The sequence below is a fragment of the Podarcis erhardii genome, assembly GCF_964252035.2.
Source record: "Podarcis erhardii genome assembly, chromosome: 10".
In the NCBI taxonomy this organism is placed as follows: Eukaryota; Metazoa; Chordata; class Lepidosauria; order Squamata; family Lacertidae; genus Podarcis; species Podarcis erhardii.
Genome location: NC_138500.1, coordinates 72,512,831 through 72,528,756, shown reverse-complemented (window position 1 = coordinate 72,528,756; position 15,926 = coordinate 72,512,831). Strand labels below are relative to the sequence as shown.

General features: G+C 42.6%; 1 protein-coding gene across 1 annotated transcript in view; it reads left to right on the top strand.

Moving 5' to 3' along the window:
* SEMA3C (semaphorin 3C) overlaps positions 1 to 15,926 on the top strand; it is a 130,639-nt gene that overhangs the window by 75,212 nt on the left and 39,501 nt on the right. Inside the window, exons 7-10 of the mRNA XM_081879141.1 lie at positions 7,983 to 8,102; positions 8,857 to 8,999; positions 11,374 to 11,488; positions 12,314 to 12,383. Of these exons, the coding sequence (XP_081735267.1) occupies positions 7,983 to 8,102; positions 8,857 to 8,999; positions 11,374 to 11,488; positions 12,314 to 12,383 (448 nt within the window). The remainder of the gene's footprint in view (positions 1 to 7,982; positions 8,103 to 8,856; positions 9,000 to 11,373; positions 11,489 to 12,313; positions 12,384 to 15,926) is intronic.

Genomic DNA, 15,926 nt, shown 5'->3' with positions numbered 1-15,926 from the left:
AGATTGCCTTGCGTAATTTTTCCAACCTTAATGTTTATAAAAGAATATTTGATTTAGTTTAATAAAGTAAGGAAAGAGACGTGACTAGGTTTTAGTGGTTGCAGTAGATTTTGAGAGATTGATTTTAGAATTGTAGGAAAATGTATTGCTAGGAAAGAGTGGATTAACTTAGTTCCAATACAAAACAAGCTTAGTGTTGCCCTTTTTTGCAGGCAGATTTTTTGATAATGAAAAATCCCACAAAATCAATGCAGTTGTTGTTTTTTAAGTGCTTGAAAGGTAGACCAAGGACTGCCCTTTTCTTTCTCTAACACTTTACGGCTGCTTAGAACACCACTGCCTCCTCTGGGGCCACGTAGTAAAATACCTGGTTCAAAAGGCAGCCCCTTCCTGGAGATTGCATGGCGAAAAAGATGACTGCTCTCAGTTCCTTATAGGGGCATGCATCTTACCCCATACAATATCCATGATACCTTTGCAAGACATTGTATGGAAAGAAAGGTGGTTGTCCCCTTAGGCATTTGAGCACCTGCCTGGTAGCCATAGGAAGCATGGAGGTGAATGCATAAAATTCCATGCCCACATGGAAGTGGGCTGTTGGCTGAATGGTGGATAACTCTTTTCTGAGCACAGTACAGACCCAAATGGGCTTTTGCACACACTCATCATAGAAATACAGAGGGAGGACAGAGCTCTTCCAGTCACCAGCAGGCCAGTAACATTAATTTCAGCTCAAGTTCATCCCTTCCAAAAAGGAACTAATTCACAGTTCAGTTCACAATGTCCATACCAGGCATAGGCAAACGCAGCCCTCCAGATGTTTGGGGACTACAACTCCCATCATCCCTAGCTAACAGGACCAGTGGTCAGGGATGATGGGAGTTATAGTCCCAAAACATCTGGAGGGCTGAGTTTGCCTATGCCTGATCCATAGCATTTCCCCCCAGCCCTCTGAATTCTACAGAATTCTGCTCTGCTAAAGTATAAAATATACTTAAGAAGGCTGAGAAAATATCAAAACACACATATAGTGTAACATAAGCACTTGCTATATTTATTCTTCCCAATAATTGTGATTCTTAAACTTAAACATCAACTTTTAAGATCAGTAAAAATTGTCAGTGCAATGGCCACAGAGCTTAATTTAATGAAACCCTTATATGTTCATAAATTATTGCACTAAAATTAAAGTTAAACTGAACTGAACCTTGCCCCATTTTCCTCTGCAAAAGGAACTTAATTCATATTCAGGTTTATTGAGTGAGTGAATTTATATCCCACCCTTCCTCCCAAAGGAATTTCCCCCATATTTTCTTCTGCTGCAAATGCTCTATACACAGATGCTATTAGCCTGATGGCCTTTCTAAGGCTAGCCTACCTTGTTACCTGTTGACAGCATGTCAACTCTAAGTTTAAAAGCACCTAACAGCACATGGCTTTTGCAGCTTGAGATGGCTGGCCTGCCATATATGGCCTGGGGATCATGACGTTGGTTAAATCTGCTACACATTAAAAGTTTCATGGTAAATCCAAGGCTCCTGAATTCAAGCGTTCAGCAATTCCTCCTCTGTTCCCAGCGGTCTTCCTCTGCTTCCAACTGTACCCTGTTATAAAGCTGAGGTATAAATCTTTTGGTCCAAACCACAGTAAGTCCTATTCTGCTATAAAGATTATCATATTTATTGTGACAGATTTACTGAGACACCAGGATCGTCTTGGAGTAGAGCCCACTTTGTCAGTTCCATCACGCTTTATCAGATGCTGGAACTGGACCAAGTTCTACTGGCTCATCAATGCTGGTTCATTTGAGCTCCATTCAGATGTTCACTTAAAATTGTGTGGCTCAAAAGTGGGGAGGGTAATGGCATGCATGCAGGCCCTGACACCAATGTTCCCTGAGTGCCCTGAGTTTCAGACCTTCCTGTGTTGAGATCAGGAACCTTGACAAACATGCTTAGAATCCCTCTTGCGACAGAAGAAGGCCTGAAAGTAGGGCAGACATGGGCAGCAGTGGGTGGGGCTTTCAGGCATGTCCCTCCCACCTCCCCATCTTTCACCCATATGCTTTCAGTCAAACTAGGGCTTTCTTTCTTTCGATGTTACATACCTCGCTTTTGTACTAGAGTGCAGAGCAGCTGATCAAAGGCCCCAGGACGGGTTAGTCTATGAAAAGAAATGTTCCCAATAAAATTGGTCCATTTGCATTGTGACCTCATCCCTCACTGATTTCCCAAGAAAGAAATGATAGGAATTTTGTTTTGGGATGAAAGATAAGCTTTGAGGCATAATGGACCTCTCTGGAGGTTAGATAATATCTTGAATTTATTTGTTGCATCCAAATGATTATATAAACAGGTGTGTTTGTGTGTAATCTTTTCCCCTTTGCCTGTTCACAGTTCTCAAGTTATCATCAGAGCTGTGTTAGTTGCCTGGCTGGAAATGGCTGTGTACTTATTCCCACAGCAGTATTGCCTACACATGATTTTCAATTAGGGATGGGCAGAACTGTAAATTTCAGTTTCTCTTCCTTGCTCATTTTTTTCCTGCCTTGTGTTCAGTGCTCCATGTTTACATATCAGCTTGTCATTTTTTTAAAGTCCTCATGCAGATTCATCATCCTCTTAGCGTGAATTTCTGCCCAAAGTACACACTCTCACCAAGGGATTTCTCCTGATGTAGTGCATTTTGGGGCATGTGACTTTAACTAGCATATACATTTTTGTGTGCATCATTTGGATGGAGAACTGCATTGCAAAATTTGGCAGTGCAAATCTTCAGTTCTAGCTTTTTCTTCAGTTCACCTGTTTTTTCAGAAAGTGCAATTTAGGTAGCTTTGCCTTTAAATGTGAGCTGAATCAAATTTCCTCCCCATCCCTATGAATGTATCAGCAGCAACTTTCTCTACCATGGATGCAAAGAGTTGCACTGTCTTCAGCAGGGGGCAGGAAGAACCTTTGATTCAAAAGTCTAGGATCATGACTCTGTATCTAATCCCACTGTCCCTAAGCCAGCAGCACAGCACGCTGGCGTTCCTAGCCAAAGGAGAAAGCCGTCGTTGTCCGGATTTCAGATTCTCCTGGACAAAGCAAAGAATGCCATTGACCTTAGCATACGGTTTTTGTCCTTTGTAGTAACTGAAAACAAACTGCAGAGGCTGTTTAGCTCTGTGATTTCAGTGTAGCATGTCTTGTAGCTTTAGGCCTTCTGCTCACACCAAGATCAACAGGCGTTTGGCAGCGGGAAGAGGATCATTTGTTTGACCTCTGCACTGGGTTGCCAGATGAATATTTCAAAAAAGAAAGGAAAGGGGGGGGGGGTACTGTAGAGTGGCAGCTCCTACTATTCCTAGGAGTTTAAAAATAACAACAACAGTAGCACTCTGAAATATGTACGTTTATTCTAATGTAGAAATAGGGATTCACTGGTGGTCAACTGAATTTTTTTTAATGAAACCCTAAAAGTTCACTGGGAACGGGATAAATAATGAAAGTTGTGTTAAAATCAGTCATAGCCAAATGCAAACACATCAACATGATTTTAAATACAAGTTATAATTTTGCATCTTGAACAGCTAAACCTTTTCAACATATATATCAGTACAGTCTGGTGCAAATATAATGCTGGCTTCCTGCAAACCATGGTTTACCATAACATGTAACTTCTCCTCCTCCTCCTCTGGTCTCCTTTCCTTTACTGGTGTAGAGTAATATGTGCACCATTGGTAACCATGGTTAACTAACAGGTTGTCCTCATATCCATATTCAAACTATGGTTTTCAATACTGGTTTATGGTTTGTTTTCTATCTTTTTGGCAATGGAAAAAAACCAAAAACTTAATTGTGTGTTCTTTCTCTTCCACCACAAATGATTCTAAGATTTTATGAGATATGCATTGGAGAGAAGCAATACCAAAGTGTGTGAGCTGGTTACTGCACTCACTAAGACAAATTGTTTGGGGGAATTTAACAATTAAGCCAAAAGGAAGTGGAGCTGACAGATATTATTGGTGCCTGATTAGACAAGTAGGCTCTTGGAATGCTTAAGACATAACTAATAAAGCTGGTATGCAGTGGGATTAAGAATAGCAATGTTCTTTTCCAGTGTTTAATTTTTTATATTAAAAAACTGGATCAGCGATAAACATCAGAGCTTTGTGAGAACTACGGTATAAAGCTGAGCTGTAACAGGCAATCCTGTAGGAAATCAATGACAGAAAAATATGGGGTAATTGTGTTTGCAGTGGAAAGGTTAATTAAAATGTGTTTCAGATTTATATAGCCTTTTTTCAGTGCAGACAAAACACTGGCAAACTATGGTATACAAATCAGGAACCAGCTTCAGGAACGTACAATCTTTCTTTCTTTCCTTCCTTCCTTCCTTCCTTCCTTCCACCCATCCATTTAGGGTACATTTTCTTTTCCTTCCTTCCTTCCTCTCTGGCTGAACTCCCATCATGCCCAGCAGCTGTGGCCAAGGGCAAGGGATGATGGGAACTGTGTTTCAGCAATATCTGGCAAGCCAAAGGTTCCTTGCCCCTGTTTTAATCGAAAAAGCAGTTTGACAATGGAACCATTTACTTGGGTGGCATAGTCTCTCACTTGCTAGAGGTCTTCAGGCAGAGACTGAACAGCCATCGGTTGGGAATGTTATCCCTATAGATCTCCTACATCAAGGAGGAGTGTGCACTGTCAGACCCAAAAGTCGTTCTCCATATCTGTGGTTTTATTTTATTTTATAATAATTTTGATTAGTTTTCAATTACAATCCAGTAATAGCCTCATTATAACAATACCAATTTATGATACAGTTATTAATACCACTAGTTCAAATGCCGCCATATCTGTGGTTTTAAGACAGCTTGGAAACTTTTACTGGAAGATCACCTGGAGCTAGTAGCTGTCTAACAGGAGCAGAAGCATTTCAATGGTGCATCTCTGCTATGGAGCTGCCTTCACAATAAGAACTGACAGGCCAACTCAGATGACTAATTGGCAAATATTCTGTAGCTATTGAGTTTGCTGACATTAGTATATTACCCATTAGTATAACCCTGTATATTAACTAGTCCCACTTACTGTGGTTTTTAGGCTTTTGTTTTTTTATAAGCCACTTTTAGGCTTTTATGGGGGAAAGAGGCAGGGCATTGACTTACATTTAAATAAATAAATGCCTGGCTATAAAGCTAGCCTGTGATTAAAGCTGATTAAAGTGTGATGGGATATGTGCTGAAGAGGAAAGGGAGCATTATTCCCAAGACGGGTTCATGGTTGCAAACCGTAGTTTACAGAGATCCAGTGTTACATCTACAGAAGGCACTGGTAAGCCTCTGGCAGAGGCCAGTTATTTGAACTCAGGCTCTATATGCCAGGGGCAGCCAGATGTTGTTGTGAGTGACCTTCAGAGATTGTTGGACCCTGTCATCCATGGCCATTGGCCACACTGACTGGGGCTGTTGGGAGTTGCAGCCCAAGAACACCTGAAAAGCACCACATTGGCTGCAGCTGCTTTAAACTTTCCATCTTCACTTGCACTCAAGGCCGGTGCTAAAGCTGTACAATATGACTCAAGCCATCTTGCTTCTATGTACCTGGACAAAGAAGCAAAGCTCACTTTTCGGCTGCTGCCCTGTCCCTCAGCAACAGGTTCCGTGTTGCTTTTGTTGAAAGAGAGAAAACGGAAGGTGCCTTGAGGCTGAAAGTTGTCCGTGATTGCATGAAGAGTGGGTGTTGAGTTGGTGGTCTTGACAGCAACTAACAATAGTTAAGTGGACGAATGGCCATTTCTTATTGCTGGTGGGCAATCTGCAAACCAAAGTAAAAAAGATACCATTGGAGGGGAGGGAATTCAGCCAGTTCTTCACAGTAACTGTAAAAGTGAGTGATTATTTTTTGCTAATGGTTTGTTTCTACGAACTGCCTCGCCAACCCACCAGACTTGTGTTGAGGGCCCCAGACAGGAGGGGAATTGTAATTCATACCTATGTACAGTGTACACACTTTGTGATACATGAGCTGAATCCTTCAGCGCAAAAGAATTTTGGTCCATAATCCTGTTATTACAAGTGAAGGTTACAGGCCTAATTCCCTTTACGGAAACATTTTGAGACTGAAATTCACTTTGGTTCCAATTTAATATGTTCAGCTTTTGTTCAGTCTTATTAGCCAGTTGAAACTTGAAGGATACAAGGCTAAATCTTTCCTGTGGCTTCCATCTGCAGAGTGCCACACTGAAATTGAGATGTGTCCCCGTCCCCCACACAATCTCTATACCACTACATATATATACATATATATATATATATATACACAACCAACAACTTAAAGAACCATAAATATTACAGAAATACAGTTAACATATAAAAACATTGCAAATGCAAATAGTCCCCCTCTGCTCATCATTCTTTATATGGCCTCTGCCTGCTTCTCCTCCAGCTTCTTTACCACCCCATGGGCAGACTTTGCTTTTATGGGCAGGCAGCAAGCTGGGTGGTGTTTCCTCAGGTTGCCCACTGCTGTGGCACCTTAAGAGGCAGCTGCACTCTCCGCACCCAGCTCCGGGTGCAATGGGTTTGGTGAGTTTCCCAGGGGTCCCGAGAGTGGAAAAAGGACAGCCCTCTGCTCACTGGAAGGGCCAGTGGTATTGTCAAATGTTCATCACACATGAAGGGAAACAAAGGCAAAATGGCCCAGATTCAGAATTTCTCATTTCGGGATCCAGGACTCTTGAATCCTCTTCCTTGTGTGTTGGTCACCACAATGATTGGCTATTTCCCTAGAAAGGTTTCCTGTCTGGCCCCCATTTCCAAGGAGGAAGGCATCTACAGCAAGCGTAGAGGGAAGTTTTCAGCCTGAGGGCCACATTTCTTTCTGGACAACCTTTTTGGGGCCCATGTGATGTGTGGGGCCAGAGGCAAAAGCAGGGAGAGCAATGTATGTGAATGTTTCTTTGTACAATAGACTGGTTTCTAAACACCCCCACCCCCATGCAGGCAAGCAAGAATCTTTATCAAAATTCAAGGACACATTCCAGCCAGGCGAAAAAATTCAAGGAGGGGGCAAAGTACGGATGGTGGAAGATGATAGCCATGGGGAGGGAGTGTGGCTTGGGAGGGTTGTAGCCTGGGGAGAGTCTTGAGCAGAGGGAGAGGCCTGGAGAGCCATATTTTGCCCCCAAGCCTGAGCTTCCCCATCTCTGACCACTAGCCATGAACACCAGAACACAAGCTGTGACTTATTTAATGAACTCCAATGTCTTTAGCAAACTCAAGTATTTAATGTAACAGGAGCTTTGGTACGGCCTTCTCCTCATTGTGCACCTCAGCCGTGTGCTTTTATTTGCTCATCTTTGCTTCTTCATCTGCCCTTGCTACGATTCTCACTTGGAGGCAACAGTCAGACAGTCTCTGTCTTTGCCACAGTAAGTGGCTAGGGTGCACAGTCACGCAGGGGCCCTTGGGAGCACGAAGTATGCTGAGGGTCGGGTTGCACTCCTGATTATGTATAGCTCTAGACTCTTATCACCCATGAAACTGAACTAGGGTGTGGCTTTGGTCTGCTGCATTGCCTACCCACACCAGAAACAAAACTATTTTGAGCCTCCTTCACCCCACTTTGCCACTTTTATAGCACATAAACTGGGATGGCTGTTTCTGTTGGAAGTAGCATCATGTTAATTTTTTCCATCTTCCGAAGCTGACTCCCCCGGCAACTTCAACCACTAAACGATCTTCCACGCGAAACATTTCCTCCACATTTGTGGTTGGTTACGCTATTCTGTTTAATTATATGGTTGCCCAAAGGTTTCCATGAAGATGGGATGCTCCGTTGCAGACCTGGAATCGTGAGTTAGAGGGAAATCCTGCTCTCATCCCACTTCTGACAAAATTAGAAAGTGTGCATGGATCAAATAGGAAATGACTGCTGAATTTGTCCCAAAGTAAATGAGGATGCATTTATTTCCCCCCTCTTTTTTCCTTTCTGCAGATGAAGAACTATTTTCAGGGATGTACATTGATTTCATGGGGACTGACGCTGCCATTTTCCGCAGTTTAACCAGACGGAATGCTGTGAGGACCGACCAACACAATTCCAAGTGGCTGAGTGGTAAGAGAGCCAGGTTTTGAGTTTCATTGTTGTACATGTTGCAGCATGTAAGTGGTGACATGGAAATGCTTTTATAAACAGATAAATAAGCTTGGTTGGCTTTTCTGCAAAACAAGAGATTAATTTGGCACATTTGACAAATTGATTGGCAAATTTGACAAATTTCAATATATACAATTTTTCAAATGGATCATCAGACTATATCAGGCATGTGATTTGTCAGCCATAGTATTTGATCTGCTATCCAACACTATGTATGCATGTCTTTTTACACATCTCTGCTCAGGTGACATGTAATCTGCAATGTGGTTTGTGTGACAAGCCAAACTCCAAGGTAGTACTCTTGAAATTAAGTAGCACTCTTCAAATTTCATGGATTTCAAAGTTAAGATTTAAGTCTTTTTTGCAGTGTCCCTCACTCAATCAAATAATCTTATCAATTTACACAAGAGAAAGAGGAGAGAAAGTAAACTTTGCATAATTAATAATTTCTCAGACAAAAATAGCATCAGATGCTTGGAATATGTATCTTGAAGCAAACCTTTTCTCCAGGACTATCGAGTTAGGCTTGATAAATTTATTAATAGTTGACATGCAGGTAACAAATCAGACTTTTGGAATATACATTCCCCACAGCTCACAGCAGGCAACAGCTGTATGACCACAGGGAGTCCCATTTTGTTGCAGGCTTCTGCAGAGTTGGTCTGTGGTGTAGATTCTTGCTCTCCATGGTGCATGTTTTGTGTCATTTCAGAGCCTGTGTTTGTGGATGCCCACCTCATCCCAGATGGCACTGACCCCAACGATGCTAAAGTCTACTTCTTTTTCAAGGAGAAACTGACGGACAACAGTGGCAGCACCAAGCAGATCCACTCTATGATTGCTAGAATATGCCCGGTAAGCAGGGAGTGGTGCAGGAAGGACAGCTATCAATACCCTATGCCTGATTTTGCAAAGTGTTCCTGCAGTGGAGTAGTTGCCTGAGTCAGCAAAATTATTCTGCTTGAGTCTATATTTACCGTGAGCTTCTATTTAGCATTATTGACTTGCTTGATCGTTTCTCCCTTGCATAAATAGATATGATGTTTCAGCAGAAGGGGGGAGTAGCATCCAAAGACATCTCTGGAAATGGCTGGAATTAGATACAGTTCTGTGCTTTCCTTTAGAAAGGAAGGCAGGAATGAATCGATTTTACTTCAGACTGTATGAGGGGAAAGTGCTCTTGTGCTCAGGTCCTTTTTGTGGATTTCCCACCAGTATCTAGTGGATTAATTACTGTGAAAACATGATGCTGGATTAGATGGGCCATTGGTCTTATCCAGTAGACTCATCTTTGGTTCTTAATCACAGCTAGTTTCATAAGGCCCAGGGCCGGCTGGCTCTATGCAGGTATTGATGATATTGTAGGGTCCTTCTTCTGGGCAGCAAATGTGCATGGAGGAAAGCTTCCAACATCACAAATCTCCTTGGTACAAACAGTTTCCCTAGCACATGGTCTAACTGGTTGGTGAGTTGGGTCTTTTCATGTCAATGGTAGAGCTGAGCAATGGAAAAAGGCCTGTTGTGCTTTTATCTAGTTCTTCTTTGTTGTTGTTGCTGTTGTTGTTGCTGTGAAGGCACCCAGAGACAGAAAACACTAAATATTATTAAACCATCATTGTCATAATGAAACCCAGATGACTTGCTAAAAGTCCCGGGGCACAATTCCACTTGCATTTGTCTATGCCAAAACTTGCAAAACCAGGCTTCAAAAGAACATGGGATGGATGTGTGTGATGCTCTGTATCTGATGACCTTGCTAGAAGTCAGCAACAGGAATCTTTTGTAATTCACTCTATGTGGGGCTACCTTTGAACGTGTCCCAGAAACTGCAACTAATCCAGAATGCGGCACCTAGACTGGTGACTGGGAGCGGGCCGCTGAGACCATATAACACTGGTCTTGAAAGACCTACACTGGCTCCCAGTACATTTCCGAGCACAATTCAAAGTGTTGGTGCTGACCTTTAAAGCCCTAAACGCCCTCAGTCCAATATACCTGAAGGAGCGTCTCCACCCCCATCGTTCTACCCGGACACTGAGGTCCAGCGTCGAGGGCCTTCTGGCGGTTCCCATGCTGTGAGAAGCCAAGTTACAGGGAACCAGGCAGAGGGCCTTCTCGGTCATGGCACCTGCCCTGTGGAATGCCCTCCCACCAGATGTCAAAGAGAAAAATAACTACCAAACCTTTAGAAGACATCTGAAGGCAGCCCTGTTTAGGGAAGCTTTTAATGTTTAATAGGTTATTGTATTTTAGTGTTTTGTTGGAAGCCGCCCAGAGTGGCTGGGGAAACCCAGCCAGATGGGCGGGGTATAAATAATAAATAATAATAATTGTTGTTGTTGTTGTTGTTGTTGTTGTTGTTGTAAGGGTTGGACAGGGTCTAATGCTCCCTATTAGAATGAAAAGAATGGTTTCTGCACTGTGGCCTGCTAGGTACATATGCTCCTTTCATTTACTGCTGATGGGTATTATATATTTGAACGCTCTTCCATGAGGGACAGCAACCCTGTCTGCAAATGGAAATGGGGCACCATAAGAGAGAAGACTTAGGCATGCTAGTGTTTCTTTTCTTCCACTCTGACATGCTATTTACCTATATTTTCTGGGCCGGTGTTCTAGCATGCAGCCCACCTACCAGCAGCCAGATATGGTTCAGTCCAGGAAGCTGTACCACATAATTTGCATTGGCTGGTAGCAACCTCATAATTTAACTTCCACCTTTAATTTGTTTCTTTGTTCAATGCAAATATGTTGTGCATTCATAATGCAATTCTACACCATAGATGGTGAGGTCTCTTCAGTGGTGGAAGGATCTGATATTCTGATTAGTGTCCTGATTGTGCAGTTTGGGCAGGAAAAATGAGAAGCTTTTAAAGTCCAAATGCTAATTGAAAGTAGGGATGGGAAAGAAAATTGATTCCACTCACAGTAACCGAAACACAGTCATCTTTTGAAATTCACACTTCTCCAGATTTAGCAAAGCAGTTCTTCAGCCAAGTAATATGTACAAAAAATCATGTGTTAGAATATATATACGTGTGGTGAAAAATATTGCTTTGCAAAAATGCATGTTTTAGGAGAAATTGACAGTAAAATGCTGGTGTATTTTCATGCATTATTTTTTTTTAAAAAAAACCCAAACACATCACTAACTAATGTTGAAAGTGCTAGTAGATGTGTAGTTTTTGGAGTTAGTAAGTGGTTTCTTCTCTGCTCCCCCCACCCCCAGAATGACACTGGTGGACAACGCAGCCTTGTGAACAAGTGGACAACTTATTTGAAAGCAAGACTTGTGTGTTCAGTAATGGATGACGATGGCACAGAAACCTACTTTGATGAATTAGGTACAATTTATTATTTCCTGCTTAGTTGTTGTGGCCAAAACCTCTAAGTGGTTTACAAAGCATGTGAAATATGTATTAAAATTGTCAATGAAAGTCAGTGCTAAAATCAGAATCAAAACATGAACAAAATCAGCCATTATAATACACATTATAAGCTAAAATGACAGATTCAGATACGACAAAATAAAATAATTCCTTCCAGTAGCACCTTAAAGACCAACTAAGTTAGTTCTAGGTATGAGCTTTTGCGTGCATGCACACTTCTTCAGATACACGTGTATCTGAAGAAGTGTGCATGCACACGAAAGCTCATACCTAGAACTAACTTAGTTGGTCTTTAAGGTGCTAATGGAAGGAATTTTTTTATTTTGTCTTGACTATGGCAGACCAACACGGCTACCTATCTGTAACTAGATTCAGATACATCCACATTACAGGCTAAAGTATATAATTGTAGCAATTTCTAAACAGAAAAAAATATTTTTTCCTCTAATTTCCCTCTGATTTTTTCATTTGCACTGAGGTGCCTTCAGGAGCATAGAGCAAGTGATGTCCTCAGGGCAATCAAGGATTGGGAGTCATCCATTTGAAACTTGCACCAATTTGATTATCATATAAGCTACATACACTTTTAAACATTTTTCTCCTCCTTCCATCAGACAGACTATCTTGTCAGTGACATAATAAAAGTATTGTGCAACATGGGTTTGTAGCCTAAACAAAAAATTCCATTGGCTTCAGATGGAATAAGGTCAGGGTATGTGTGGTGCAGTTTGGAAATCACACGCAGATATATTCAGCCTCTGTTTTACTTCTTTCCCACAGAGGATGTGTTCCTGCTAGAAACAGATAACCCCAGAACAACGCTGGTATATGGCATTTTCACAACATCCAGGTAATCTTGCACATTTGTGAATGAAAATCCACAGATTAAATATTACGCCTGAGAGAAGTTGTGGTGAGGCGATTCCCATGTTTTACAAATGCCTCTCGTCTAAGGGGATATCCGCACAAAGGAATAGGTGGGGGTTTTATGTAACATGGCAAGCAAATGTTTCCAATACTGCCGTAATTTAAATTATCATGGAATTGTTGTTGTTGCTGTTTAGTCATTTAGTCATGTCTGACTCTTCGTGACCCCCTGGACCAGAGCACGCCAGGCACTCCTGTCTTCCACTGCCTCCTGCAGTTTGGTCAAACTCATGCTGGTAGCTTCGACAACACTGTCCAGCCATCTCATCCTCTGTCGTCCCCTTCTCCTTGTGCCCTCCATCTTTCCCAACATCAGGGTCTTTTCCAGGGAGTCTTCTCTTCTCATGAGGTGGCCAAAGTATTGGAGCCTCAGCTTCAGGACCTGTCCTTCCAGTGAGCACTCAGGGCTGATTTCCTTCAGAACGGAGAGGTTTGATCTTCTTACAGTCCATGGGACTCTCAAGAGTCTCCTCCAGCACCAGAATTCAAAAGCATCCATTCTTCGGCGATCAGCCTTCTTTGGGATCCAGCTCTCACTTCCATACATCACTACTGGGAAAACCATAGCTTTAACTAAAAGCTTTAACTACAGTATAGCTTTTATCATGGAATAGCAGCACCCAAAGGCTTTCTGTACAATAAAGCTGCATCCTGACATCAAAGGTGGTGGTCTGATTGCCCTAGGCCAGGGATGGAGGACCTTTTCCAGCCCCAGGACTGTATTTCTTCATTCGCTAACGTCTGGGGACCACAGGGCCTGAGGCAATGGGGGGTAGAGTGAGAGATGCAGCAAAGAGAAGAGGGGGAACCACAGACCCCTCAACTGCACAGTGGGTGGCATTGCAGCCATGAAAAAAGTGAGAGCATTCTGCACACACACCTCTCCAAGCTTCTTATGAGGTTTTTCCCTGAAACCATTCATCGTACGTTCCCTCTGGTCCAGTCACACAATACTGGAGCAGCATTTCAACCTTTTCCATGTGTCTGGTCTCACGTGCTCCAGCGACGTCTCTAAATAGGCATTGGGTCAGATAAATGGCTTCCACACATTTGTAAACTGGAAGACACGTTTGTCTGCCATCTTCCCATTGATTTTCATGAATGTCGTTCTAAAATTGGAGATGAACCTTTCCCTACCTTCTTATCTGTTGTTCTGTATCAGCCAACACTGTAGCTGTTTTGTTGACGACAGAGAACAGTTAGTTATCTCTTAGTGGTGTGATCTATAACCAATAATTTAAATTCTAACTCTGTCCCTTGGGCTCAAAAAATACTGTAAGACACTTCACTGTCAAAAGACAAATCAAACTGAAAGGACTCTCCCCCCCCCCAACCATCCAATGCTTTAACAACTCAATTTTTATTGAGGTTGGTTTGTACTGTATGTGTGTGTACTGAATAATCAGAAACTGCTCCCTGTCTAGGCACATCACCAAATTACATTGGTAGCATGCATTTCCAGTTGTCATCAGACTAATAAATATGATAATTTTCTTTCTTTCTTAATTGCTTGGCAATCAAAAAGGTATCATTTAAGCAGCTGAGCCGCCTTTTTTTCTTTTGAGCAACTGTCAACAGTGAAAGAATAAAGTTTACCAGTAGGAGTAGAGGCAGGGGAATGGGGGGGGGCAGAAAGACCACATTTATGATTACATACGCAGGATGTGTGAGCTAGAAATTGGTTTGCCTAATGCATATGGTGAAGTGGAAAATGGGTTAGGCTCAGGCAGGCCATATAAGGTGGTAAGCAAGGGAGCACTGACTCTATTCCAGGCCCTGGAGACGTTTCCTGTCCTGTATGCAGGAGTTTATGCTGCTGTACGTTTCTTTCTCCACAAGACCCTAAGGATCTCTCTCTCTCTCTCTCTCTCTCTCTCTCTCTCTCTCTCTCTCACACACACACACACACACACACACCATTCCAAACATGCAGTATAATTAAAACTAAAGGTCTTAATGGATTTCATTTGGCAGCAGAGCCTATTTTATTTTCAACCTCTGCATGCTCCAAACAGCAGATACATGTTAGAACACAGGATTGTAATTAGTTTTAATTGAAGCCCATGTTTCTATGGGTGTTTCTGAAATGAATCAGGTTTTTTTGTGCTGAAGAAAACATAATAAATTCAACATAGGGTGCATAGCCTGAAGTGATTAATGCATTTTGTACCTGATTTATGCTCACACCTATATGAGCAGCGGAACAGTGATTTTAGGACAACAGATCCTGGTACATTTTCCCTTGGAACCCACATGTGATGTAGAATCAGATTTGCTTATCTTGCAAGATTCAGAGAGGGAAGGGAAGGTTCAGTAAGCTGAAAACTTTAATATCAGATTAGAACCTGATGTAAGGTTTGTACAGCACTGAAATGCAGGATATAGTCCAGTGTCTGGTAAATATTCTGCCTTTCTGAGCCCATGTTGAATTACTATGCCAAGGCTTATATTATTGTAATCATTACATACCTAGTGTAATATCACTCCTGTTTGCAGTTTAAGTTCCTGCAAACCCCAAATGCAAACCCCACATACACACATCCATCAGAAGACCACGTCTCAAATCCCACATGGAAAGCAGGATACAACTTAAGAAATTGTTCAGTTGGTGTGTCTGCCATTTTCTCTCCATTCCAGTGAGGGAGCTACATCCAGGCACAGAGGGGAAAGGTTGTTTGGCTCAAGGACCCCATTCCTTTGGGGGCAAACTTCTGCGGGCTACATGCCAGGGGCAGGTTGGGAGAGACACAAAAGTGGGTGAAGCAGTGAATGTAAATTTTACCTAAATTCCCAAGGTGGGGGACCTCAGGCCCAGGAACTGAATGAGGGCCCCCAGGCCTCTCCGGTTGCTCACCTTTATCCTCCCCCCAACCCAAGGAAAACCCTCATCAGCTCTATTTTGCAGCCTCCTTGAGTCTTTTTTTTTTCCTGGCTGGATTGTGCCCTTGAACTCTGCTCATGGCTCTTCCTTGCCTGGATGGAGAACAGAGACAGGTGTGTGAGTGAGCGCACATGGAATCTAGGCTAAGGTAAAATTCATTGCTCTCCCTGCTTTTGCCTGGAGCCCCACAGCGCTCCAGAAGGCTGCCCAAAAGGGAGGGTGGCCCTCAGGTTGATCCAGTTGTACCACCTCGGCTGTAGACAGCAGGCTTGTTTCTGCATCAGGGAGCCTGGGGAGAAAGGTATGTGGTGGTGGGGCAGTTGTGGAGGGTTGACAGGCCCCACTGGGCTCCTGAGCCTGAGGTACCCCCAGCTTCACTGTCATGTCTTCATCCAAAGCAATATTCAAAATTACAGAGCAGAAAACCTTTGTTGGTGAATCCTCGCCTGGCAAAGAATTATACTTCCAGGTGTCTCTGGAGTGAGTTAATAACTATTAAACTAAGTCTGTAATGTAGGCATGCCCTAATGATCACTGGTTAATCTCCTTTGGAGATACAGATAGGTAGCCGTGTTGGTCTGCCAT